Source organism: Dreissena polymorpha, chromosome 13 (assembly GCF_020536995.1).
Source record: "Dreissena polymorpha isolate Duluth1 chromosome 13, UMN_Dpol_1.0, whole genome shotgun sequence".
NCBI lineage: Eukaryota > Metazoa > Mollusca > Bivalvia > Myida > Dreissenidae > Dreissena > Dreissena polymorpha.
In genome coordinates, this window is record NC_068367.1 from 5,549,104 (window position 1) to 5,575,143 (window position 26,040).

General features: G+C 36.6%; 1 protein-coding gene across 1 annotated transcript in view; it reads left to right on the forward strand.

The window, feature by feature from the left end:
* The window catches only part of LOC127855424 (potassium voltage-gated channel subfamily H member 2-like), a 132,198-nt gene that overhangs the window by 58,847 nt on the left and 47,311 nt on the right, over positions 1-26,040 (forward strand). Inside the window, exon 5 of the mRNA XM_052390968.1 lies at positions 24,206-24,622. Within this exon, the coding sequence (XP_052246928.1) occupies positions 24,206-24,622 (417 nt within the window). The remainder of the gene's footprint in view (positions 1-24,205; positions 24,623-26,040) is intronic.

Sequence of the window (26,040 nt, forward strand, 5' to 3'; positions counted from 1 at the left end):
TGACCCCTATTGATTTTCAGGTCACTATGTCAAAGGTCAAGGTCACGGTGACTGGAAATAGTAAAATGGTTTTCGGAATTTTTGATAACAAGGTCATAGTGACAAAAAACGTATTCACACAATGGCTGCCACTACAACAGACAGCCCATATGGGGGGGCATGCATGTTTTACAAACAGCCCTTGTTTAAACAAACGTCCGTTTTATCCCCTTTTCAACAAATTATGTTATCTAAATTTATGTTAGAATGGTCATTGAAATTAGTAGTGCCCAATGTGTGCACATTGCGTCTAATGATTAACTCATGTAATGGAAATATCCCAGTCCCAATTTGAAGTCAGTTACGGCAAACTTAGAAATAGTAACATAATTATGAAACATTTCAACAAATAATCTTTAGAATAACATCCAAAAGAATATTTACTCAGTAGTTCAACTTCAATAATCCTTCTGTGTGCTGTTGTTAAATTAACCCATTTATGCCTAGTGGACTCTCCTATCCTTCTAAATTGGATCAATGTATTTCCAATATTAGGGATGTATAGTATATCTATTTCTATATTTAGAATATTTGTTACAGAAATTTCTTTAAGCAAACAGCGCAGATCCTGATGAGACGCTGCATGATGCGGCATTTCATCTGGGTCTACGCTGTTTGCCAAGGCCTTTTTTCTAGATGCTAGGCATAAATGGGTTAATCTCTTGATATCACTGAGGTTTAATAAGGGAGATAAGCCACTAATTAAAACTAAATGGGCAAATATAAGTCTGCAAAAATATACTTTTTCTTGTCAAAATAATAAAAACACAATTTTAACTTGATTGACTAAATTTAGCAAAGTCTATATGTAAAAAAGCCTTTAAGTTTTGAGTTAACTTTGCATTTAACATTTTATGGGACTTGTATCACAATGATAAAAGATCACTTCCTTATATGCACTAATTATGTCATTGCAAGGACTAACTATTTTGTAATAAGCAGATGCCAAATAGTTTAGACTCCTAGAATGAGTCTCGTTTTGGGAAAATTGGGCTTAATGCATGTGCTTGCCCCGGATTAGCCTTTGCAGACTGCACAGGCTCATCTAGGACGACACTCCAGGTGCATGCATTAAGCCCCATTTTGCCAGAGCTAGGGTCATATATATATTGACAAAATCTGTCTTGGAGGTTAAGCGCTCTAAAACAGGTTTAAAACCCCAATGCTTTGCATTGACCCTTCCAAGGCGGTGACCCCAGCTGTATTCTTATATGTGTTTATGTTGTTTTGTAGTGTGCTGCTTTGTACTGTTTAGGCAATTGGTCTCTTGTCTTAAATAAAGGACCAACTTATTGTATATAATGAGAATGCAATACTGCTCCAGCAGCTGGAGTTTCACGTCTTTATATTGGAAAGTTTAAATCTTTGTGCATGTAAGATCTGCAGAACAGTCTATTTGTTCTTTTTTTTATAGTGAACAACAATACTTTTGACATCAGAAATGTGGTTTTCTTTAAAATAGTAAAGGTTTTTGTCTTTGACACGTTTTTGGGAACTGTTAAGCACTGCATGTTTTGGCATCATCTTATTGTCTCACATAAATTTTAACCCATTTATGCCTAAGCGTCTAGAAAAATGTCTCATCTGGGTCTATGCTGTTTGCTTAAAGGAATTTCTGTTAGAAATAAATATACAAGACATCCCTAATTTTGGAAATAAATTGATCCAATTTAGAAGGATTGGAGAGTCCACTAGGCATAATTTGGTTAATGACAATATTCATAATGGCATTCCTTCTCCAGTAGTTTTCTTTAAGGTTTGAACCCATGTATTGATGTTTGGCATCAATGGGATCTTTATGCTTAAACATTGTTAAGTGTGAACATTATCCATTACAAAATATGCTTCCTTCCTTGTCTTTAATAATTGGTGTCCTTGAACTGAGGTGAGCGCTCAAGAGCTGTCATGGCCCTCTTGTTTGATAAGCAATAATTGATTTCCATAATATTTTGTCGTCATTTTAGTTAAGTTTTGATATATAATCCACATAGAAGTTTGTGCTTAAAATTATAAGATATAAGGCAAATAAAGACGAAAATAAGCAATTCGCCAGTTTGATAGCCGATACATATGTATGTTGCTTTATGTAATCTACTTAGATTAATTAATCACATGCATAATACAATATGTTAATATTCACTGGTTACAAACAGAAATGTATGTTCAATGTCATCAAATTCTTGCTGTATTATTTATATGTGTATTCCTATTATATGTAGCAGGATTCGGTATAAGGAGAACTTATACTGCCTTGCTATATGAGCTAGCTCTTATAGCGAGGGCGGTAGAGTGTCTGCCTGATTTGGAACCGGGAGGTCCTGGGTTCGATCCCCATGGTGGTCGGGGATTTTTCTAGCTGGGTAACTTTGGCGCCCAACGTAAAAAAATCACCATGTGTGTCAGACGTCCCACAGATGTCATGGCACTAGGAATTCGTGTAAGAATTTCAGAATTGGAGGGGGTGTATGTAGCAGGGTTCGGTATAAGGAGAACTTATACTGCCTTGCTATATGAGCTAGCTTTTATAGCGACGCGGTAGAGTGTCTGCCTGATTTAGAACCGGGAGGTCCCGGGTTCGATCCCCATGGTGGTCGGGGATTTTTCTGGCTGGGTTACATATACAAAAAAAAATGCTAGAAGCTATATGAGCCTTGCTCTAGGAAATAATTGCGCAATTCATGTGGGTAGAGTGTTGTCCTAAATACCCTTGCTCTAGGAAAACATTGCTCAATTCATGTGGGTAAAGTGTTGTCCTAAATACCCTTGCTCTAGGAAAACATTATTCAATTCATGTGGGTAAAGTGTTGTCCTTAATACCCTTGCTCTAGGAAAACATTGCTCAATTCATGTGGGTAAAGTGTTGTCCTAAATACCCTTGCTCTAGGAAAACATTGCTCAATTCATGTGGGTAAAGTGTTGTCCTAAATACCCTTGCTCTAGGAAAACATTGCTCATTCATGTAGGTAAAGTGTTGTCCTAAATACCCTTGCTCTAGAAAAACATTGCTCAATTCATGTGGGTAAAGTGTTGTCCTAAATACCCTTGCTTTAGGAAAACATTGCTCAATTCATGTAGGTAAAGTGTTGTCCTAAATACCCTTGCTCTAGGAAACACTGCTCAATTCATGTGGGTAAAGTGTTGTCCTAAATACCCTAGAAAACATTGCTCAATTCATGTGGGTTAAGTGTTGTCCTAAATACCCTTGCTCTAGGAAAACATTGCTCAATTCATGTAGGTAAAGTGTTGTCCTAAATACCCTTGCTCTAGGAAAACATTGCTCAATTCATGTAGGTAAAGTGTTGTCCTAAATACCCTTGCTCTAGGAAAACATTGCTCAATTCATGTGGGTAAAGTGTTGTCCTAAATACCCTTGCTCTAGGAAAACATTGCTCAATTCATGTAGATAAAGTGTTGTCCTAAATAAGCCTTAGCAGTCTGTACTATTCTTTCTGACTAAACTGAATTTTCATTTAAAGGATTTTGCTTTAAAATAAAAGTTCAATACAAGCAGAAAGTGATGTTCCTGATTAGCCTGTGCACACTGCACAGTCTTATCTGGGATGACACTTTACGCACATGCATGAAGCCACATTTTGTCAGAGCAAGGGTCACTTTATGCCTTCACAAAATGGGGTCATCAATTATTGCACTTGTCTCCGTACATCTCTATAAGCAGATGCAGATAATGTCCAGAAGTTTGTGTACTCAACTCCTCTTTTACCCACTCAGAGGCAAAGTGAAAATAGCTATGTGCAAACAGCATAAAACCAGAACAGCCTGCAAGTAACTCCCAGTCTGTTAAGGTTTTATGCTATTTGCTGCTCATCAGTATCTAAGGGTTGGAAATGAAGCCTTTACAAATAAAACATGAATCAAGTAAGAAAGATCTTTAATAAAATATAACTTTGTAAGGGACTACAAACACGTCAACATACGTATCTAAGTGGTAAAGGGTTGGAAAACTGAAACTTAATCAGCTGATTTACCTTTATGTGTAAATGAAGGATGTGATTTTTTTGGGGGGAATAACGTCCCTTTGTCATTTTCCCACCAAAGCATATTTTCTCCATAAAATTGTGTGCACGACTGGGCTCCTTTTTAAGTGCTTGTTGGATTTGGGCCAAACTGTTTGCAGCTAAAAGACCTTATTGTAAAGGTAATTTTAAATGAAGGAATTTCGGCCATGTATAACAGATTTATGTCTCTATTTATTCTGATGAAATATTCATTCCCAAAACTGTTAAACTGACATTTGGATTTGTCTGTGTGCAAACATGTTCCATGGGGGCATCAATTGTCACTGAGTGTCTGTGACACATGGCATTGTCTCCTAAGGCCCTGCTGTTGATTGTTTTTTGTGGCTGAATATTTGTTTCCCACAAAAATTGTTCAAGGTAAAGGAACCCAAAGATAAATGGGTACCATTTTAATTAATTAGTCTAAGGCAAAATGAACCAAAAGAAAGTCTACATATCCAATGATAAATGAACCACATGTTCAAACAGCCAGTAAAATAAATATTTTTTATTTCATAGGCTGCTTTAGTGATGTTTCCCAAAATTCCTAAGGTAAGTTTAGTATTGAAAGGAATTGTTTGCAAGATCCCATTGTTCAATTGCAAGATTGTTCTTAACATCATTATTGATTTGTGGTGAGGCATGATGTTTTGTTCGTGCTACGGTGCAGTGACCTGCATTATTGTTATTTGGCTACTGGCACGAAAGCTTGACATGATAATCCCACTCCCATGATAGTTCCTTGGGTTGATGAACTATTAACATCCTTCTATCAACCCTTGAATAACACTTTATGCCCATATTTAGTTTGGTAAAGGTGCCCGTGTTTGCAATATTTGTACATATGGTGATTTTTGTCCTGCATTTGTAGCTCACCTGAGCACAACATGCTCATGGTGAGCTATTGTGATCGCCTTTTGTCTGTCGTACGTCATGCGTCCGTCAGTCAACATTTGTGTTGTGAACACTCTAGAGGCCACATTAATTGTTCCAATCTTCATGAAACTCGGTCAGAACATTTGTCCCAATGATACCTTGACCGAGTTTGAAACTGGGTCATGCTGGGTCAAAAACTAGGTCACTAGGTCAAAAAAAAAGAAAATCCTTGTGAACACTGTCGAAGTCACATTTGATGCCCAATCTTCATGTAACTTTGTCAAAATGTTTGTCTTAATGATATGTTGGTTGAGTTCAAAAATGGTTTCGGTCCATTGAAAAATATGGCCACCAGGGGGCGGGGCAGTATTCCTTATATGTCTATAGAGACACCTTGTGAACACTCTAGAAGTCACAATTTTTGCCCAAACATCATAAAACTTGGTCAAAACATTGGTTTTATTGACATCTCAGACGAGTTCGAAAATGGTCCAGATCGGTGAAAGAACATGGCCGCCAGGGGGCGGGGCAGTTTTCTCTATATGTATATAGTGAAAACATGTGAACGCTCTAGAAGTCACGTTTTTGGTCCAATCTTCACGAAATGTGGTCAGAACATTTGATTCCTGGATACGACAGTTGAGTTTGAAAATGGTTCAGATCAGTAAAAAAACATGGACGCCAGGGGGCAGGGCAGTTTTGCTTATATGGCTATAGTTAAACCTTATTAACACTCTAGGAGTCACATTTATAGTCCATTCTTCATGAAACTTGGTCTGAACATTTGTTTTTATGATAGCTAGGCTGAGTTTTAAAATGGTTTAGGTCTGTTGAAAATATGGCCGCCAGGGTGTGGGGCAGCTTTGCTTATATGGCTTTAGTGAAACTTTGTTAACACTCTAGAAGTAACATTGATAGGCCCAATCTTCATGAAACTTGGTACGAAGATTTGTTGTATTGTTAGCTTGGCTGAGTTTGAAAATGGTTACGGTTTGTTGAAAAACATGGCCACCAGGGTAGCAGCAGTTTTCATATTATGACTATATTAAAACCAAACTCTAGTTGTAATGTGGATGTTGGTGCACAATGATGATGATTATGATGATGATGATGAGGATGATAATGATGATGATGATGATGATGATGATGATGATGATGATGATGATGATGATGATGATGATGATTATGATGATACTGGAAATGGATTCAGAAACATTAACCACAACCCAAATATCTAATCATAATTATTGCATTACTCAAATTAATTATTGTCATTACTTATGATTGTTATCTATATCTTTGCAGAATTTAACATAGTGATAAAACCAATAAAACAACAAGAAGTGTTGCATATGACTCTTATTTGACTTTTTATTCACTTATCCTAGGCTACTCTCTATAAAACTCATTTATACCTGTGCCTGCATTGTGGCCAGGTGGTAATTGTGTAACACTCCTGGAAATTGACCCCAATTAACTGGGCACTTTCATCAAAGACCTTTGTGTGGATGTCAAATGGAAACCATTCATATGATGGATAAGACATTACAACTTAAAATGTTTTACCCCTACAATTTTCTGTTAGTCAGTAGTGTGTGTGTGTGATTATGAAAGATTTGTGATTTTAGCAAGTTTTATTGTTGTTATGCCCCCCTTTGAAGAAGAGGGGGTATATTGCTTTGCTCATGTCGGTCGGTCGGTCGGTAGGTCGGTCGGTCCGTCCCACCAGGTGGTTTTCGGATGATAACTCAAGAACGCTTGGGGCTAGGATCATGAAACTTAATAGGTACATTGATCATGACTCGCAGATGAACCCTATTGATTTGAGGTCACTAGGTCAAAGGTCAAGGTCATGGTGACCCGAAATAGTAAAATGGTTTTTGAATGATAACTCAAGAACGCATATGCCTAGGATCATGAAACTTCATGGGTAGATTGATCATGACTCGCAGATGACCCCTATTGATTTTGAGGTCACTAGGTCAAAGGTCAAGGTCACGGTGACCCGAAATAGTAAAATGGTTTCCGGATGATAACTCAAGAATGCATACGCCTAGGATCATGAAACTTCATGGGTAGATTGATCATGACTCGCAGATGACCCCTATTGATTTTGAGGTCACTAGGTCAAAGGTCAAGGTCACAGTGACCCGAAATAGTAAAATGGTTTTCGGATGATAACTCAAAAACGCATATGCCTAGGATCATGAAACTTCACAGGTAGATTGATCATGACTCGCAGATGACCCCTATTGATTTTGAGGTCACAAGGTCAAAGGTCAAGGTCACGGTGACCTGAAATAGTAAAATGATTTTCGGATGATAACTCAAGAATGCTTTTGCCTAGGATCATGACACCTCATAGGTACATTGATCGTGACTCGCAGATGACCTGATTTTCAGGTCACTAGGTCAAAGGTCAAGGTCACAGTGACAAAAAACGTATTCACGCAATGGCTTCCACTACAACGGACAGCCCATATGGGGGGCATGCATGTTTTACAAACAGACCTTGTTTCAACTGGAAATACAATGCAAGGTGAGTCCTTAAATTGTTCCAGTTGTTTTAAAAACACTTTGTCAAAAATGTTAACAATTTGGTAGGTAAAAAAACAACAACAACTTGTCACATCTTTTAAGAAGCACAAACAACTGTTTGAAGAAAAGTTGATTTGCATTTGTTTTTGCAATAATAATGGCCTACAGTGTTGTTGTGCATTTAAATTACAAATAGCTTGGTAGTTGTTTTGATATGATACATTTTCAAATGTCTTGTTTGTGTTTACTTCTATATTTGCACACATTTATAACTATAAGAAAGATCAAGTGATGTTTTGTACTATAAAAGGAGATCAATATTGAATTTCTAGTAGCTGTACATATTCTCGTACTTGTTTACTTTTTTATAACTGACTCTGATATTTGATAACAATTCAACATATTTTATTTAAGTATGCAAGAACTATTTTATAAAAACACAATCTCTTGAACAAATATGGTTGTTTTCAGTATCTAAAAGTGTTCTTGCTAAACAGATTGTAAACAGTCATCCCTTATAAGATGCTGAGATGCTTATCTAATGATCTCAAATTTTGACAACAATTTGTTGAAAAATGTACTTCCATTTTCTTTTGCTGATGCTCATTATTAAATTACTGTCCTCATATAACTTTTATCCAAAATAATAGCTATGTTGCAAGGGGTTACAAATGTCTATTTAAAAAATTTTAAACACACACACACACAAAATAATGATAACGCATAATGTATATATCTGCCGAAACAGCAAACCTTTTCTTTTCACAAAACAACGTTAACAACCCTTGTTTCCTGGATATGACGGTCGAGTTCAAAAATGGTTTTGATCAATCTAATAACATGAACGCTGGGGGGGGGGGGGGTCATTTTTCTTATATTTATATACTGAAAAAGACTGTGAACACTCTAAAAGTCACATTTTTTGGCCAATCTTTGATCATGAAACTTGGTCAAAACATTGGTTTTATTGATATGTCGGATGAATTTGAAAATGGTCGTGATCAGTGGAAAAACATTGCCGCCAAGGGATGGGTCAGTTTTCTCTATATGTTTGTAAGAAGCATTTTCCTTATATATATATTTTTTTTAAATCTGGGTATTAAAAACATTGACGCCAGGGTGGGTGGGGTAATTTTCTATATAGGTCTATTGTGAATACTTTGGAACACCTTATTTTTAAAGTCAGTCTTGTCATACTAATAATTTGAAATATTTGCTGAAGAGTTTTAATCTTTGTTTTTTTCCATCTAAGTCTCTCAGGTGAGTGACACAGGGCCCTTTGGGGCCTCTTGTTTGAGTCAATGTTCTGCATGTAAAGCTGGTAAAGTTGTTAAAGTTTGGCAGGCTGACAGGCAGCAGACTTTCCTCAAGGTGTATTTGACATTTAGAAATTAATAGTAAGTTAAGAAATATGATAATATTATCAGTTTACATTCAATACAGTTATGAAAAATGTATAATATATATCATTAGCCTATTGTTTTTTTTTTTTTATCTCAAAGTATATGACCACTATGAAATTGCATTGTTATCAAGTCTTCTTTCAGTAGGTAGTCCTTCCCTGGTCCTTCCTTCCGTCCATCAGTTTGTCTATCAGAAAAATGTGGATCTTAAAAATACTGAAGCCAGGTTGATGGAACTCTGTAGGCAAATAGAGGGCAGTATTTGGGAATACTCGCGTAATTTTAGAGATTTCTGTCAGAAAAAAAATGCAGAAATCATAGACAAATAAACTGGATTAACTCAGAACATGGATAGGGGGCTATATAGGATGAATATGAATGTTATTTTATTTAGTCCTGTTCTAGGAAAACTGGGCTTAATTGATATGCATTAAATGTCATCCCAGATTAGCCTGTGCAGTCAGTACATTCTAATTGAGATAATACTTTCCGCTTTAATTGCATTTTTTTATTTGAATGAAGACTTTTTTTAAACAACAACTCAGTCTAGGCCTAGAAGGTGTCGTCCCTGATCAGCCTGTGTGGAATGCACAGTCTAATCTGGTATGCCATTTTACGCACATGAATTAAGGCCCCCATATCCCCAGAGAGAGGCTCATAAGGGCCTCAGGTGTAATCAACATCCTCACAAATACATTCCTAAGCTTGGATCTTTTTGTCATTTGGCTAATTAGATTCCTCCTAATTACTGCTTGATTAAGCATTGGTGACAGTGTTTATTGGTTAGTTTCAGTTCTTTTATAAAGGCTGCAGCATCTCTGGAATATATGAGCCTCGCTCTGTGAAAAGAGGGCTAAATGCATGTGAGTAAAATGTCCTCCCAGATTAGCCTGTGCAGTCCACACAGACTAATCAGGGACGAAATTTTCGCCTAAACTGGATTTTCCTCAAGAAGGGTCTTCCTATAAACGAACAATACAAAAAAAAAAGGAAAATGTTGTCCCTTAATCATTTGCCTGTGCAGACTGCAGAGGCCAAACTGGGACAACACTTAACACACATGCATTAAAGCCAATTTCCAAACAATATCACATAAGAATTATCAAATGAAAGCACAAACCTTAATAACTTAAAATATGGTTCAAAGAAATAATGGTTTTTTTAGTATAATGAAACTTATGAAACATGCATTGTCATATCCTTATTTAAAATTTCACACTGGTATATAATATTATGGTAATCTACAAGCAAAAAAATGTTTCATCTGACAATCGTCAGTGTGAATTTTCTTAGCTGGTCCTGACAACTTTGAAATAACCATAATAAGGCAAATGTATTTTTCCCAACACCATTATTTGGAGACATCAGAATTGTATAGGACTGTTTATTGCTGATGAAAAAGCCATTGTCTACTCAAATTATATATCTGAAAATAAGAACAGTTTGAATTGTCAAATATGGGTCCCTGAAGATAAGTCTAGCTGACTGTCTGGGAAACGAATGTTGTTTTAATTGCTTTTCCCTACTTGCTGAATTTACATTATTGGCATTAAACTTGCAAAGAATGTTCCATTCTCTCAGAAATTGTGGATAGCTACTCTTATATATCACCCAAGATTTATGAGCCAAATTAAAACTTGGTCTTGATAACTAGTTCAAGTAAAGCCAGTATATAATTATGATCTTACCATGACATTTTAGCTCACCTTAACCCATTTATGCCTAGCGTCTAGAAAAAAGGCCTTGGCAAACATCATAGACCCAGATAAGACGCCGCATAATGCGGCGTCTCCTCAGGGTCTGCCCTGTTTACTTATAGGAATTTCTGTAAGAAATATTCTAAATATAGAAATAAATATACCAGACCACCCTAATTTTGGAAATAAATTAATCCAATTTAGAAGGATGGGAGAGTCCACTGGGTTAAGCTCACCTGAGCATGAGGTACTTATGGTGAGCTGCTGTTGTGATCAGTGGATGTCTGGTGTACCATCGTTCTAGAGGCCACCTTTTTCATCAGTCACCATGGGGCATCATTTTAGCTCCTTGTCGTACTAGAGGCCACCTTTTTCATCAGCCACTATGGGGCATCATTTTTAGCTCCTTATCGTACTAGAGGCCACCTTTTTTATCAATCACCATGGGGCATCATTTTAAGCTCCTTATCATACTAGAGGCCACCTTTTTCATCAGTCACCATGGGGCATCATTTTAGCTCCTTGTAGTACTAGAGGCCACCTTTTTCATCCAATCTTGAGGAAACCTATTCACATTTTTTATCCTCAATTATCTAGCCTGAGTTTAAATCTAGGTCATGAGGGTCCAACAAATAAATTACTAGTTCAAATCTTAGAAAATCCAAGAGGGCACATTTACTGATCAATCTTGATGAAACTTGGTCAGAATTTTTATTTTGATAATATCTAGGTCTTGTTTGAATCTTGATCATGTGCATCCAAAATCTAGGTCACCCGATGAAATCTAAGAAAAACCTTGTTATCAGCCTAGAGGCCACTTTCATGTCTCAATCTTGATGAAACTTGGTCTGACTGGTTATCTTGACAAAATCCAGAATGACTTCACATCTGGGCACTTGCCTCAAAAAGCTAGGTCACCAAGTAAAATCTTAGAAAAACATAGTTATCACTCTATAGGCCTGATTTATAACTCATTCTTGAGGAAACTTAGTCACGATGTTTTTATTGAAAGTATCTAGTCCATCTTTGAATGTGTATCACATGCTTATAAAAGCTAGGTCACAAGGTAAAATCTTAGGAAATCTTTCTGATCCTGAAAAGGCCAGATTTAAGACTAAATCTTTATGACACTTGGTCAGAATGTTTAAATCAACAATTTCTAGGCAAAGTTTGAATCTGGTTTACTTGCATCCAAAAAATAGGTTACCAGGTTAAATCATCTTTTATGACTTGAATTTTCAAGAAACTTGGTCAGTATGTTTGAACTTTTCCAAATCATCATTATGCCCCCTTTCGAAGAAGAGGGGGTATATTGTTTTGCTCATGTTGGTCGGTCTGTCCGTCCGTCTGTCTGTCCACCAGATGGTTTCCGGATGATTACTCAAGAACGCTTAGGCCTAGGATCATGAAACTTCATAGGTACATTTATCATGACTGGCAGATGACCCCTATTGATTTTCAGGTTACTAGGTCAAAGGTCAAGGTCACAGTGACTCGAAATAGTAAAATGGTTTCCAGATGATAACTCAAGAACGCTTAGGCCTAGGATCATAAGACTAAATAGGTAGATTGATCATGACAGGCAGATGACCCCTATTGATTTTCAGGTCACTAGGTTAAAGGTCAAGGTCACAGTGACTCAAAATATAAAAATGGTTTCCGGATGATAACTCAAGAATGCATAGGCCTAGGAACATGAAACTTCATAGGTAGATTGATCATGACTGGCAGACGACCCCTATAGATTTTCAGGTCACTAGGTCAAAGGACAAGGTCACAGTGACTCAAAATAGTAAAATGGTTTCCGGATGATAACTCAAGAACGCTTACGCCAAGAATCATGAAACTTCATAGGTACATTGATCATGACTGGCAGATGACCCTTATTGATTTTCAGGTCACTAGGTCAAAGATCAAGGTCACAGTGACTAGAAACAGTAAAATGGTTTCCGGATGATAACTCAAGAATGCTTACGCCAGGGATCATGAAACTTCATAGGTACATTGATCATGACTGGCAGATAACCCCTATTGATTTTCAGGTCACTAGGTCAAAGGTCAAGGTCACAGTGACTTGAAATAGTAAAATGGTTTCTGGATGACAACTCAAGAACGCTTAGGCCTAGGATCATGAAACTTCATAGGTAGATTGATAATGACTGGCAGATGATCCCTATTGATTTTCAGGTCACTAGGTCAAAGGTCAAGGTCACAATGACTCAAAATAGTAAAATGGTTTCCGGGTGATAACTCAAGAATGCTTACGCCTAGGATCATGAAACTTCATAGGTACATTGATCATGACTGGCAAATGACCCCTATTGATTTTCAGGTCACTAGGTCAAAGGTCAAGGTCACAGTGACTAAAAACAGTAAAATGGTTCCAGATGATAACTCAAGAATGCTTATGCCAAGGATCATGAAACTTCATAGGTAAATTGATCATGACTGGCAGATGACCCCTATTGATTTCCAGGTAACTAGGTCAAATGTCAAGGTCACAGTGACTTGAAACAGTTAAATGGTTTCCGGATGATAACTCAAGAATGCTTACGCCTAGGATCATGAAACTGCATTGTTAATGACTGTCAGATCACCCCCTATTAATTTTCAGGTCACTAGGTCAAAGGTCAAGGTCACAGTGACTCAAAACAGTAAAATGGTTTCCTAATGATAACTCAAGAATGATTAGTCCTAGGATCATGAAACTTCATGGGTAGATTGATCATGACTCGCAGATGACCCCTGTTGATTTTCAGGTCACTAGGTCACGGGTCAAGGTCACAATGACAAAAACCGTATTCACACAATGGCTGCCACTACAACTGACTGCCCATATGGGGGGCATGCATGTTTTACAAACAGCCCTTGTTCTGACTAATGGGATTGTTTACCCTCGGGACTTCGGTTATAAACCATTGCCCGAGCACACTGCTTAACATAGAACTCTGCATAAAAAAGCAGAAAACGGCCATAAAATGGACAGCCCGATTTTACTGGGCTGTACCATTGATATAAAAAGAAAACTTTGCAGTGTTGGTGCGGTGCCTTAATAAAAATCTATTAGTTTAAAAATATCTAACCTTTATAAGAAGCGTTAAAAAGAGGCAGTACTTTACTATGCCTATCGCTGTTAAAAAGCGGCGTTTTTATTGGTTGATGCACTTATAAAACAATGGTGCTGATTGGCCGAAAATTCTTATTAAGGATTGCAAGTAGGTCAATCCGTTTATGAATAGCAGCCCTTGTTAAACTTAGTCTTAACTTATATCCCCATTTTATACCAGCACAATTCAAACTGGGTCACTTAGGATAATAAAAACTAGGTCATATAGCCAAATTGAAGAAAGAGTTGTGAACTGTCTTGATGCAGCATTTATTGCCAAATCTCCATACAACTTAATCAAAACATTTCCCCTAGTTATATTTTTGCTAAGTTCAAAAACTTGGTTAAGTGGGGGGACAAACTAGGTAACTAGGTAATATTAAAGAAAAACCTTGAGCTAACATTTATTGCCAAATCTCCATTAAACTTAGTCAGGACATTTATCCCAATGAAACCACAGTGAAGTTGGAGACTGTGTCACACAATATTAAGAAATAGGTTTGAGTGCTAAAGAGGGATAATCAAATTCAAATGCCCAATTTTATGAAACTTTGCCATAACATTTGTTCCATGACATCTCAGTTTGGGACTGGGTCTCATGATGTCAAAAACGAGATAACAAGGTCAAAAATAGGAAAAAAAGCTTGTAAACTCTCTAGAAGTCATATTTCTTTTCATAACTTTAGGAAACCTGCTCAAAACATTTTTTTAATTATTTCTCTGATGAGTCATATATTTTTGCCGTCCATTGAAAAACATGGACACCGTGAGACAGGGAAGTTTTCTGCATATGGCTATACTAAAACCATTTGAATACTAAGAGTAACATTTTTTACCTAGCAATCATGAAACTTTCTTAGAACATTAAACAAATGTGTATTTATGATATATAAACTGTATGAGTTTGAAAATGATTGTTTTTTTTCAAAAGCGTGGCTACAGGTTGTTTTTTTTTCTTTTAAAATTCTTTTTTAAAATCTTCGTAACACTTCCTGCTCAGAACATTTTTGTTCTTTGGGCTCAATGCATGTGCATAGTGTCATGCCAGATTAGCCTTTATTGACAGCACTGGCTAATTAGGGATGACACTTTTGCCCGAGGCTTGATTTTAATTTAAAACCTTTTTCCATGAAACGAAAAATAATTCCACAGCAAGTGGTGCGCAGACTGCCCAGGCTAATCTGGTACGACACTTTGTCTGGTAGGCTATCGTGTTAGTTGTGACTCTCCTGGGACAGCTGAACATTGGGAAGCCAAGAAAACGCTGCGGAATTGTTTCCTATCATGGCCTTTATGTTCAAACGACATTTGCTACAGTGCGACACTGCCAATATTCCATTTCTAGAGGATAGATATTCTCTTAGCAGTTTGAGTTGTTGCTAGTTTCGAGGATTTTGTTAAGTATATTAACTTTGCTTTGGATAAATGAGGTTTAATGCATGTGCTTAAAGGTATTGTCCCAGATTAGCCTGTGCACTCTAGAGAGGCTAATAAGGGACAACATTTTGTGCTTTTATTGTACTTTTCATTTAAAAGAAACCTCTTCATAGCAAAAAGTGTTGGAGGAAAGATTTGTCCCTTATGAGCCTGTGCAGAAGGCACTTTACGCATATGCATTAAGCCTCATTTTCTCAAGTGCAGGTCATATGGTTATTGCTGTTTTCAGTTTGTACTTTGAGCTTAATGTGTTCAATAAATAGTCTTCATTATGTACGGAGGAAGTGACACAATACATTGTGCCAGTCTGTGAACATATAATGGAGGAAGTGACACAATACATTGTGCCAGTCTGTGAACATATAATGGAGGAAGTGACACAATACATTGTGCCAGTCTGTGAACATATAATGGAGGAAGTGACACAATACATTGTGCCAGTCTGTGAACATATAATGGAGGAAGTGACACAATACATTGTGCCAGTCTGTGAACATATAATATAAAAAAGAAAATGTTCAGCCTAGGAATCATTCAGAAATTTATAAAATTATGTTGGATATACTATTTCCTTTGGAAGGAAGCTAATCAGCAATGTAGCAAGGTAAAAAAAATAACTTTATAAGAATAAATTACTTTTAAATTTGTTATGAGTTTTTGTTCTAAACTATCTAGAACGTTACCCACATTTTTATCCATTTCAATCAGTAGATTGAATCCATTAAGTGATGCTTTAGAGAATCATTTAGTGAAAACGAGGCTTAATGCATGTACGTAAATTATCCTCCAAGATAAGCCTGTGCAGTCGACACAGGCTGATCAGGGACGAAACTTTCTGCATTTATTGTATTTTTGATTTAAAGGGATTCTCTTCTTAGCTAAAATACTGTTAAGGCAGACTGCAACGGCTAATCTGGGATGACTCTGCGCACATGCATGAAGCCCTGTATTCCCAGAGCACGGTTCATTTTAAATTAAAACTCTATGCTATCTGGAAACATAATTATTATAAGAAATGTTTTCAGGTGCTTGTAATTGTTAATTATACCCCCATTACCATTGGTAATGGGGGCTATATAGGAGTCACTTTGTCGGTCGGTCCGTCTGTTGGTCTGTCTGTCTGTCCCGAAATTTCATCCGATCTTCACAAAACTTGGTCAGAAGTTGTATCTAGATGATGTCTAGGTCAAGTTTGAATATGGGTCATGCCAGGTCAAAAACTAGGTCACGGGGTCACTTAGTGTGTTTTAAACTGAAAGTTTGTTCGGACCATAACAATGTCATTTATCGTTAGATTTTAAAATGACTTGGTACATTTGTTTATCATCATGGGACGGTGTGTCGTGTGAAAAAAGTACGTAGATATCTCAAAGGGCAAGGTCACATTTGCAGTTCAAAGGTCAAATGCTTGTCCGGGCCATAACTTTGTTTTTTATTGAGAGATTTTAAAATCATTTGGCAAATTTGTTCACCATCATTGTACGGTGTGTCACGCGAAAGAATAATGTCCATATCTCCTAGGTCAAGTTCACACTTTGAGTTCAACGATCATAAATGAGCTTGTCCGGACCATAATTATGTCATTCATTGTAAGATTTTAAAATCAGTTGGCACATTTGTTCACCATCATTGGACAGTGTGTTACGCGAAAGAATTACGTCGATATCTCCAAGGTCAAGGTCACATATAAAGTTCAAAGGTAAAAAATGGTCATAAATGACCTTGTCCGGGTCAATTTTGAGATTTTAAAATCATTTGGCACGTTTGTTCACCATCATTGGGAGGGTGTGTTGCGTGAAAGAATTACGTCGATATCTCCAAAGTCAAGGTCACACTTTGAGTTCAAAGGTAAAAAATGGCCATAAATGAGCTTGTCCAGGCCATAACTATGTCGTTCATTGTGAGATTTGAAAATCATTCGGCACATATGTTCACCATCATTGGACGGTGTGTCGCGCGAAAGAATTACGTCGATATCTCCAAGGTCAAGGTCACACTTTGAGTTCAAAGGTAAAAAATGGCAATAAATGATCTTGTCTGGGCCATAACTATGTCATTCATTGTGAGATTTAAAAATGACTCTGTACATTAATTTTGTTCACAGTCATTGGACAGCGTGTCATTTGAAAGAACTCAAGACTTCAAAGGTCAAAATGGCTATAAATGATAATGGCATAATAATTCTTAAAAATCGCCATAAATTAGGTTCTCTTGTTTTGTGAAGACAGGATGAAAAATAGTCTGTGTCAATGCAGCATGTGGGGGTATACGTCACGTCTGTGACAAGGCTCTAGTTGACTTTATTTTGTCTCTAATCTGCAGTTCATTACAAAATTCACCTGTAAAACTACAGATAAGCCTGCATATTCACTAACACCCATTTATTTGGTTTAATGCCCAGTGGTACTTTTTAATAATATCATTAGCTTGCATGGAAATGTCTGTTTTTTTACAGACATTGCAGGTTCATTAGGGTTTAGCTTAGGTAAAGTAAGCGTAACTTGCTCATGATGAGTTTATGTTAATTGGCTGTTGTCCTTCCTTTGTTGTGCGTCATTTACTTTAACCTTCTGAACACTCTAGGGGCCACATCTATTCTCCAATCTTCATGCAATGTGGTCAGAACATTTGTCACAACAATATCTTAGGTGCATTTGAAACTGGGTCATTTGAGGTAAAAAACTATGTCACTAGGTCAGATGAAAGAAAAATCTTCATCATAAAATGTGCTCAGAACATAACTTTTGTTTTATGATTTTTCAGCTGCGTTTGAAAGAATTACGATCTGTTGAAAACCATGGCTGCAAGGGGTTTAAACTGTTTTTGATATATGTCTACAGTGAAACCTTGTAAAGGCTCTAGAAGTCATTCTTTTGTCATCATCATGAAACTTGCACATCACATACATTTTGGTCTTATGATATCCCAGCTGAAAAATTAATGGTTCTAATCTGTTGAAAACTGGGCTGTCAGGTGATGGTGCAGTTTTTAGTCCTATATGACTATAGTGAAATAATATCTCTACCAACTTCTAAAATGGTTCTCTTAACATCACAAAAGCTTCTCAGAATAGTTTAGTTCCTTCAGGTCTCCTTTGAGCCTTATTGTATAATTTGAGCCGTGCTCTGTGAAAAGGGGGTTTAATGCATGACTGCGTAAAGTGTCTTCCCTGATTAGCCTTTGCAGTCCGCACAGGCTTAACAGGGACAACACTTTCTGCCTTAACCTATTTTTTTGCTAAGACTGAGACTTTCTGTAAAAGAAAAATACCATAAAAGTGTAAAGTGTGGCCCCTGATTAGCCTATTCTGGGACGACATTTAAGCACATGCCTTAAACCTCCTTTTCACAGAGCACTGGCTCATTTATTTACTTATAACAAATTCAGGATAGATAACTCTTGTTTGTGTTTATGTAAAAGTTGTCCATTAAGCCTTCCTGAAGAGATGTGGATGCTTGTTTTTATCAGCCAAAGATAAAAAGCATAGATTTTTATGAAGTTATTACCTAATCACATGTTAGGTAGGTATATTTCCTGTGCATTTAATTCTCAAGAATGTTTGGCCAGAATGTAGTGCTTTCATGGGCAGGATTAGAAGGTGAGGATAAACCTGGTAGTTTTGAATTTGAAACTTTGTTAGTGGATTTAATGGAGGACTGGGGTACAACTAGTGATGGACAGAGAAAGGGACATGTTAATTGTTTGTGTTGCAAAGGGATTGTTGTTTTTTAAGACAGTAATTGTTAAAGCATTAAGATATTTATTGTTTAAACATATCAGAAACATTTGAATATGGAGCCAAAAAATTACCAGTTGAAGGTTTCCAAAAAAAAGTGTCATTTTTATTTTTTAGTTCCCATCCAACTCTGTAAGTTAAACCTTAGTAAATATAATGATTTTTATGCTCCCCCAAAATTTTTGGGGGGAGCATATAGTTCGACTGTCAGTGCGTGTGTCCGTCCGTGCACAATTTTTGTCCGGGCTATTTCTCAGCAATTAATGACCGGAATTCAATTAAACTTCTATGGGAAGCTTCACTACCAAGAGGAGATGTGCATATTATCAGCCGGTTCTGGTCGGATTTTTCAGAGTTATGGCCCTTTGAAATTTTCTATAAACTGTACATATAGTGCAATTCTTGTCCCCCCAACTACTGACTGGAATTCAATGAAGCTTTATGGGAAGCTTAACTACCTTGAGGAGATGCACATGTTATTTGTGGGTTCTGGTTAGATGATTTATTTAGAGAGTTATGGCCCTTTTAAATTTTTAAGTTGCTAAACCATCCATCGTATTATTTTGTCCAAAGTTATGCCCCTCAAGACGTTTCCCTTTATCTGAGTATATAGTGCAATATTGTGACAAAAAAACTTTGGGGAGCATCACCCGTCTCCGACGGTTTCTTGTTTCTCTCTGTGATTTAAGTCACAATTAAGTAATTAGTGGTCAGGAAAATGAAGGTACCACTTAGCATTCAGTAACTCAAGCTACTGTACATTAGAGCTTTTCTATCAGTGTGATATGTATGAACATAGTGTTATTACATGAATATGGGTGTTATGACATGAATATGGGCTTTGCTCTGTGAAAAGGGGGTTTAATGCATGTGCATAAAGTGTGGTCCCAGATAAGCCTGTGCAGTCTGCACAGGCTTAACAGGGAGGACACTTTCCGTTTTTATGGGTTTTTTTTGTTTAAAAAAAAGTCCCTTTTTAGCAAAAATCCAGTTTAGGCAGAAAGAGTTGTCCCTGATTAGCCTGTGCAGACTGCTTAAGCTAATCTGTGACGACACTTTACGCACATGCATTTAACCCCCTTTTCACAGAGCACGGCTCATATGTATAGTTCATTATTTACATTTGATGAAATAGGTTCATGAACAGACAGCTATGTGAACTTGGTACTACTTAAAAAATAATCTGTGTGAAATTGACACCGTTGGAAAGTTTTTTTAAACAAGTCATGGAAATGGAAAAAAAAATGAAATAAACATTCTGTTATATTTGAATCGACTTTAAATTGGAAGAAACTTTGGACTTTTTCATCTTTGTACAAAGAAAACAGAAGGGAAATCTGTTACAACAAATTTGAAGGACTAAACAATCATCTAATTGAACTACAATGGATTAAGCAATAAAACAAATTGCATTATAAATCATGGATGAGCTTGCAAGATTTGTTCTTGCCAAAACTGTCCATAGGGGAGTGTTTGCTGATGAGAAAAGAAAGGAGGAAGCAGTGAGTTCATTGCGCTACAATAAACGACGGTCTGCTGTGGCCGAGGTAAAACATCATGTCATCATGTGCCAGCTACATGTTTGTCAATCTGTGCATCTGTGCAAAAAATCTTGTCTCAGAGCTAACTTTGCCAAATATTAATGGATTTTTAGCTCGACTATTAGATATGAAATATATATAGTGAAGCTATCCTACTCACCCCGGCGTCGGTGTTATCGTTCCGGTTAGCGTTAGCGTGCAAATGTTAAAGTTTGCGTACCACCTCAAATATTTTCTATGTCCTTTGACATATTGCTTTCATATTTTGCATACTTCTTTACCAATTTGATCCCAATCTATAAACAAGAGCAGACAACTGTATCAAGCATTTTGACAGAATCATGGCCCCTTTGACACTTAGATAATTGAACATTTTGCTTAAATTGCCATAACTTCTTTATTTATGATCACATTTGATTCATACTTTGACAAAACAACACTTAAATGACATACCACAATGCACTCCACCCAAACCATCCTCCATGCCCCACCCCAGAATCCCCCCCCCCCCCAAAAAAAAATAAAATAATAATAGTAATATTTTTTTTTTCCTTATTTTTAAAAGATCATCAATTAAATGACCACACACCCACATTATACCCCCCCCCCCCCCCCTTCTCCATGATGTCTTACGTTATACTGTCAAGCACTCGAATAGTCGAGCGCGCTGTCCTCTGACAGCTCTTGTTAAATAACTGGGCACATATGTTTACCGTCATAAGATAACCTGAAACATGTAGACTGGTCTCCATACCTCAGAAGTTAAGATCACAAGTAGAGGTCAAAGGTCAAATTTGGCAATAAAGCAGTTTTAAAATTCCTGTCTCAGCCATTAGTTTGCCATTTGTTGATGGATTTTAATATAACTTGGCACAAATGCAATTCATGATAACTAGATGTGTCACAGGTAACAATCATCTCTCTATCTTTAAGGTCAAAGTCACACTTAGAGTTCAAAGATCCCATTTGGCCATAAAGCATGTCCAGACTGTAACATAGTATTTCGTCATGCTATTTAAAAACTGTCTCCTAATGACTTCTATAAGAGGAATTAGCATCTGTGTGTGCCATCCTTCTACCTACCTTAAAGAACAATTAATTGAGAGCATAAAGGTCCACTAGGCAATAAAATACTTGTTTTGTACATAGGCAAAATTTTTAGGCAAATGTTGAATATGGGGGCATACATCCCTACCTACACCATAGGGACCGTTAAGTAAAAATATTATACTACATATATATATATATATAGTATAATAGAGTATTTTTTACCTAACGATCCCTGTGACCTACACATGTGTTTCCTCAAAATTACAACTATTATTTGTTATACCTTCTCCATGAGGATTGTATGCCTGGCACTGGGAAAACACTCGGGGCTTAATATGTGGGCTAAAGGCGTTGTCTCATATAAGTCTGTGTTGTCCGCACAGGCTTACCAGAGGTTACACTTTTTTCCTTGACTGGACTTTTTATAAGAATAGAAACCTTTAATTAAACTCAACATACCATTAAAACAATAAGTTTTGTTCTTGAATAGCCTGTGCAGCAAGCACAGGATGATCAGGGACTACATTATATGTACATGCATTAAGCCCTATTTTCTAAGAGCAAGTCTAGTTTTTAATGACTTTGGATGTCTTATTTTTTAACACAGATGGCAGTTTTTACGAAGAAGAGAGTCTTGGCATTTTGATTATATTCCTTCTTTCTGGAGGATCCATGACAAGATGCCAATTAAAGCAAGATAATCATATTATTCGGCAATGAAGAAGATGCCAGTTCTGACGCCTAAACCACACTGCATGTGAATTGGGATTGGTTTCAAAGCTTCTGAAAAATAACAAAGCAATTACAAGACTTTCAGTTTTAATGTTTTTTATATTGCTTGTTTGACACTGAAGCAAGTACTGGGAATTACAAGACTTTCAGTTTTAATGTTTTTTAGTTTGCCTGTTTCACACAGAACATTTTGAATGAAAGAGTTTATAATATCAAAATATATAAATCTTTAAAACTTGAATTTAGTAAGAAAGGTATTTGATTAAATGTAACTTTCTAAGGGACAACCAATGCATAAAAATACGTTTTTAAGCAGAAAAGGGTTCAAAATGAGCATGCGAGCTCTGCGATGTTTTCATGTCCATGAGGATTTTAGTATGGTGCCAATTAGGTAACAAATAAGGAGACCCAGTCAGTCCTGTGTGTCTCCTGTTAGAAATACAATTACAATATGTTGGAAATCAGTCCCAAAGGAAGAGTAATATGTTTTAAAAATTCCTGTACACCTTGAAAGTGATCTGATATTTGGTTTGGTGGGTTCTCTATGTGGTTGCTATCTTGATACCTTGCAGCAGGCGGATTATATTCACACCTGTAATATTATTATTATGCATGGGGCATGAATTTTCATTGATTTTGTGTTTTAAACAATCCAAAAAATCCCAATCAATAATAATTTGTTGTTTTTTGTATGCTTTTTTTGAGAAATAAGAAATCCATGAATTTTCATGTCCATGAAAAATTCATTAAAAAAAAAACACAAAATTTTGCGCCAACATATATTAATGATTTAACAGTATCTGTCTATATTTTTCACAACTGACTATTGATTGATAAATGCCGGATTGATAACTTAAACATTGCCAACAAAATAAATGGTAGGTAAACTGTGCTGAGTTTGTGTTGCAGTGTTTATGTTGAAATATCAGGGGGTTTTTTTGGCCCGATTTTATAGCCGAAATTCAGCTATGTTCCCAATCCCAAAAAGTATATTTTTTCCCAAAATGTGGCCAAAAATTCCCAATTGCCAAAAAAAAAAAGTCTTATGTGTATTTTATCTCAATTTTAATTTAATTACATCTAACAAAGTATTATATGATTTTTTTCTTTTAATTTGAATGATTATAAAGAGTTAAATCAAATTTAGTATTTCCCTAATCAGTGGACTTTTCGTGTGAAAAAAAGGCTAATTAATTTATTTTCCCAATTTCATGAAAATGCCGATAAAATTCCCAATTCCAAAGCCATGGGCTATCTTCCAAAAAAGTGGGAAAAAAAAACCTGAATATGCATATCCAAACATTTGATACAAAACTGACAATAGGTGAACCTGGCTCAGGTGTTGCATCAGTGCTCAAACTGAGGAGTTTTATATATAACATACATATAGCGGGTTTATAAAAAAAATCCTCATGCAAAATCATTTTACATATTAAAATATCATTGTCATCAGGGCAAGGTCATATTACCCCTAGGGCATATTTTCAATATTGCATGTATTATATTTGAATATATTTAATATTACACATATTTTCATTTAAAACATTGTTTCTGAAATGTAAAAAAAAGTAGTTTTACTTTTAATTTTTAATTTATTGATTGAAACTTCAAATTAAATTTCCTGTATAATAATGTTATCAAATAAACAAAGGGTATGGGTTGGGGTCTAAGTGGGCAGGGTGGGACCGTGGGGCCCATCTGTTGAGGCCTAACTGGAGCATTGATTGTGTGTAGGCAACATCAGCAGAGTGTTCACACACTTTCAACTACATTATTAGCCCACTTATGCCTAGTGGATTCTCCCATCCTTCTAAATTGGATCAATTTATTTCCAAAATTTAGGGATGTCTAGTATATTTATTTTTATATTTAGAATATCTCTTACAGAAATTCCTTTAAGCAAACAGCGCAGACCCAGATGAGACTCCGCATCATGCGGCGTCTCATCTGGGTCTACGCTGTTTGCCAAGGCCTTTTTTCTAGACGCTAGGCATAAATGGGTTTAAATGCTAAAATAAGCACTTTGCTTTGTAGGTGTTGTCACTAGGGGCAGACGTTTTACCAGAGTACAAGCTGCAGTCACCACGGATACACAAGTGCACGATCCTACACTACTCACCGTTCAAGGCAGTCTGGGACTGGATCATCCTCCTGCTCGTCATCTACACAGCGGTCGTGACTCCCTACATGGCCGCCTTCCTCCTCAACGAACACAACCGGGACGCCAAGACCCGCTACTCTGACCCTCTCACCATCACCGACCTCATCGTGGACATCATGTTCATCATCGATATTCTCATCAACTTCCGCACGACGTATGTGAACAAGAATGACGAGGTGGTGAGTCATCCTGGGAAGATCGCGGTGCACTATTTCAAGGGCTGGTTCCTGATCGATGTCGTCGCGGCGATACCATTTGATCTGCTGCTATGGGGATCGGAAACTGATGAGGTGAATTAGTTTAAACCTATTTATTGTCCCCTACCGGTTAAACCGGAGGGGACTTATGGTTTGCGCTCTGTGTGTCAGTTTGTTTGTCAGTCTGTTAGTCTATCACACTTTTCTGGATCCTGCGATAACTTATAAAGTTCTTCATATTTTTTCATGAAACTTGTATCATGGACAGATGGCAATATGGAGATTATGAACGTCAATTCATTTTGTTCCTACATCAAAAATTGTGGTTGCTATGGCAACAAAAAATAATAATTTTTTACTGACAATGGTGGAGTTTCACCGGGAGGGGACAATATTGCTTGGCAATCTCTTGTTTAAGCTTGATTGCATTTAAAGCCTATGGCTTATTGAAACGCTCTCGAGTCCGTTTCCTGGGACTATGGACCAGTACCTGGGGTCTTTGGGAAGATCGAAAGAAAGCTCCCACATAGGGGATCGAACGCAGAAATATGAAGTCTCATTCCTTCAGAAGTAAAAATGTTCATGACTTTAATGGTCATTAACACTGCTGAAATATCATTTTGACCCATTTGTAATTCTTTAGAAAAGAAAATTAAGATGAAGATCTTTCTTAATAGATTCAAGTTTGAAAGGCTTATTTCCAACAGTATGGTACTGATGAGCAGCAAACAGCATAAAACCTGAGCAGTCTGTGAGTTACTTGCAGGCTGTTCTTGTTTTATGCTGGTTGCATACAGCCATTTTCACTTTTCTACTGTGAAGGAAGCGTTAATCATTTGATGATATTTTTGTCTATTCATTCTGTCACTTCCGTAACCATTAAAGAACAGGACTGGTGAAAATTGTAATTCTTGAAAAGATTAATAAAATTTGCTATTGTGGCACAGTGCAAGAACTTGAAATAATTGATGAGAAATTACAATAGTACTTGCAAATATGCAAACTATCTGAGAGGTTTTATATGATAATGTATTATAATAAAATAGTCTTCTGCAGTAAAAAAGACATAATCACCATGGACATTTATTTGTCTCATTGACTGAACTATTTCTTGTTGTTATCATTCATTCATAAAGTAAGAAAACAGACGGTTTGATTATCTACAATAGCAAATATGTTCAAAGAAAAATATTTAATCCAAAGTGGATCTATTATATATCATCACATCATAATTCTTATTCAAGCAATTCTGATGTATTACATCGTTTCAGATAAAAAAGTTTTTAACATTCTTCAAGGTAAGCTCCCCGAATTTTTTTTTATCTCTGAAATGTTATCATCATACACAAATGTTTGGATCACAAGTTTGTGTTGTTCAATATGTCTGTTATGTATGATTATCTTCTCAGCTTTTGTTTTCTTTGCTGTCTCAGAGCCTCCTTTGATGAAACAAAAACACATCTTTTTCAGACATGAACAATTACAGTTCTTTCTTTAAGGAAATGTATCTG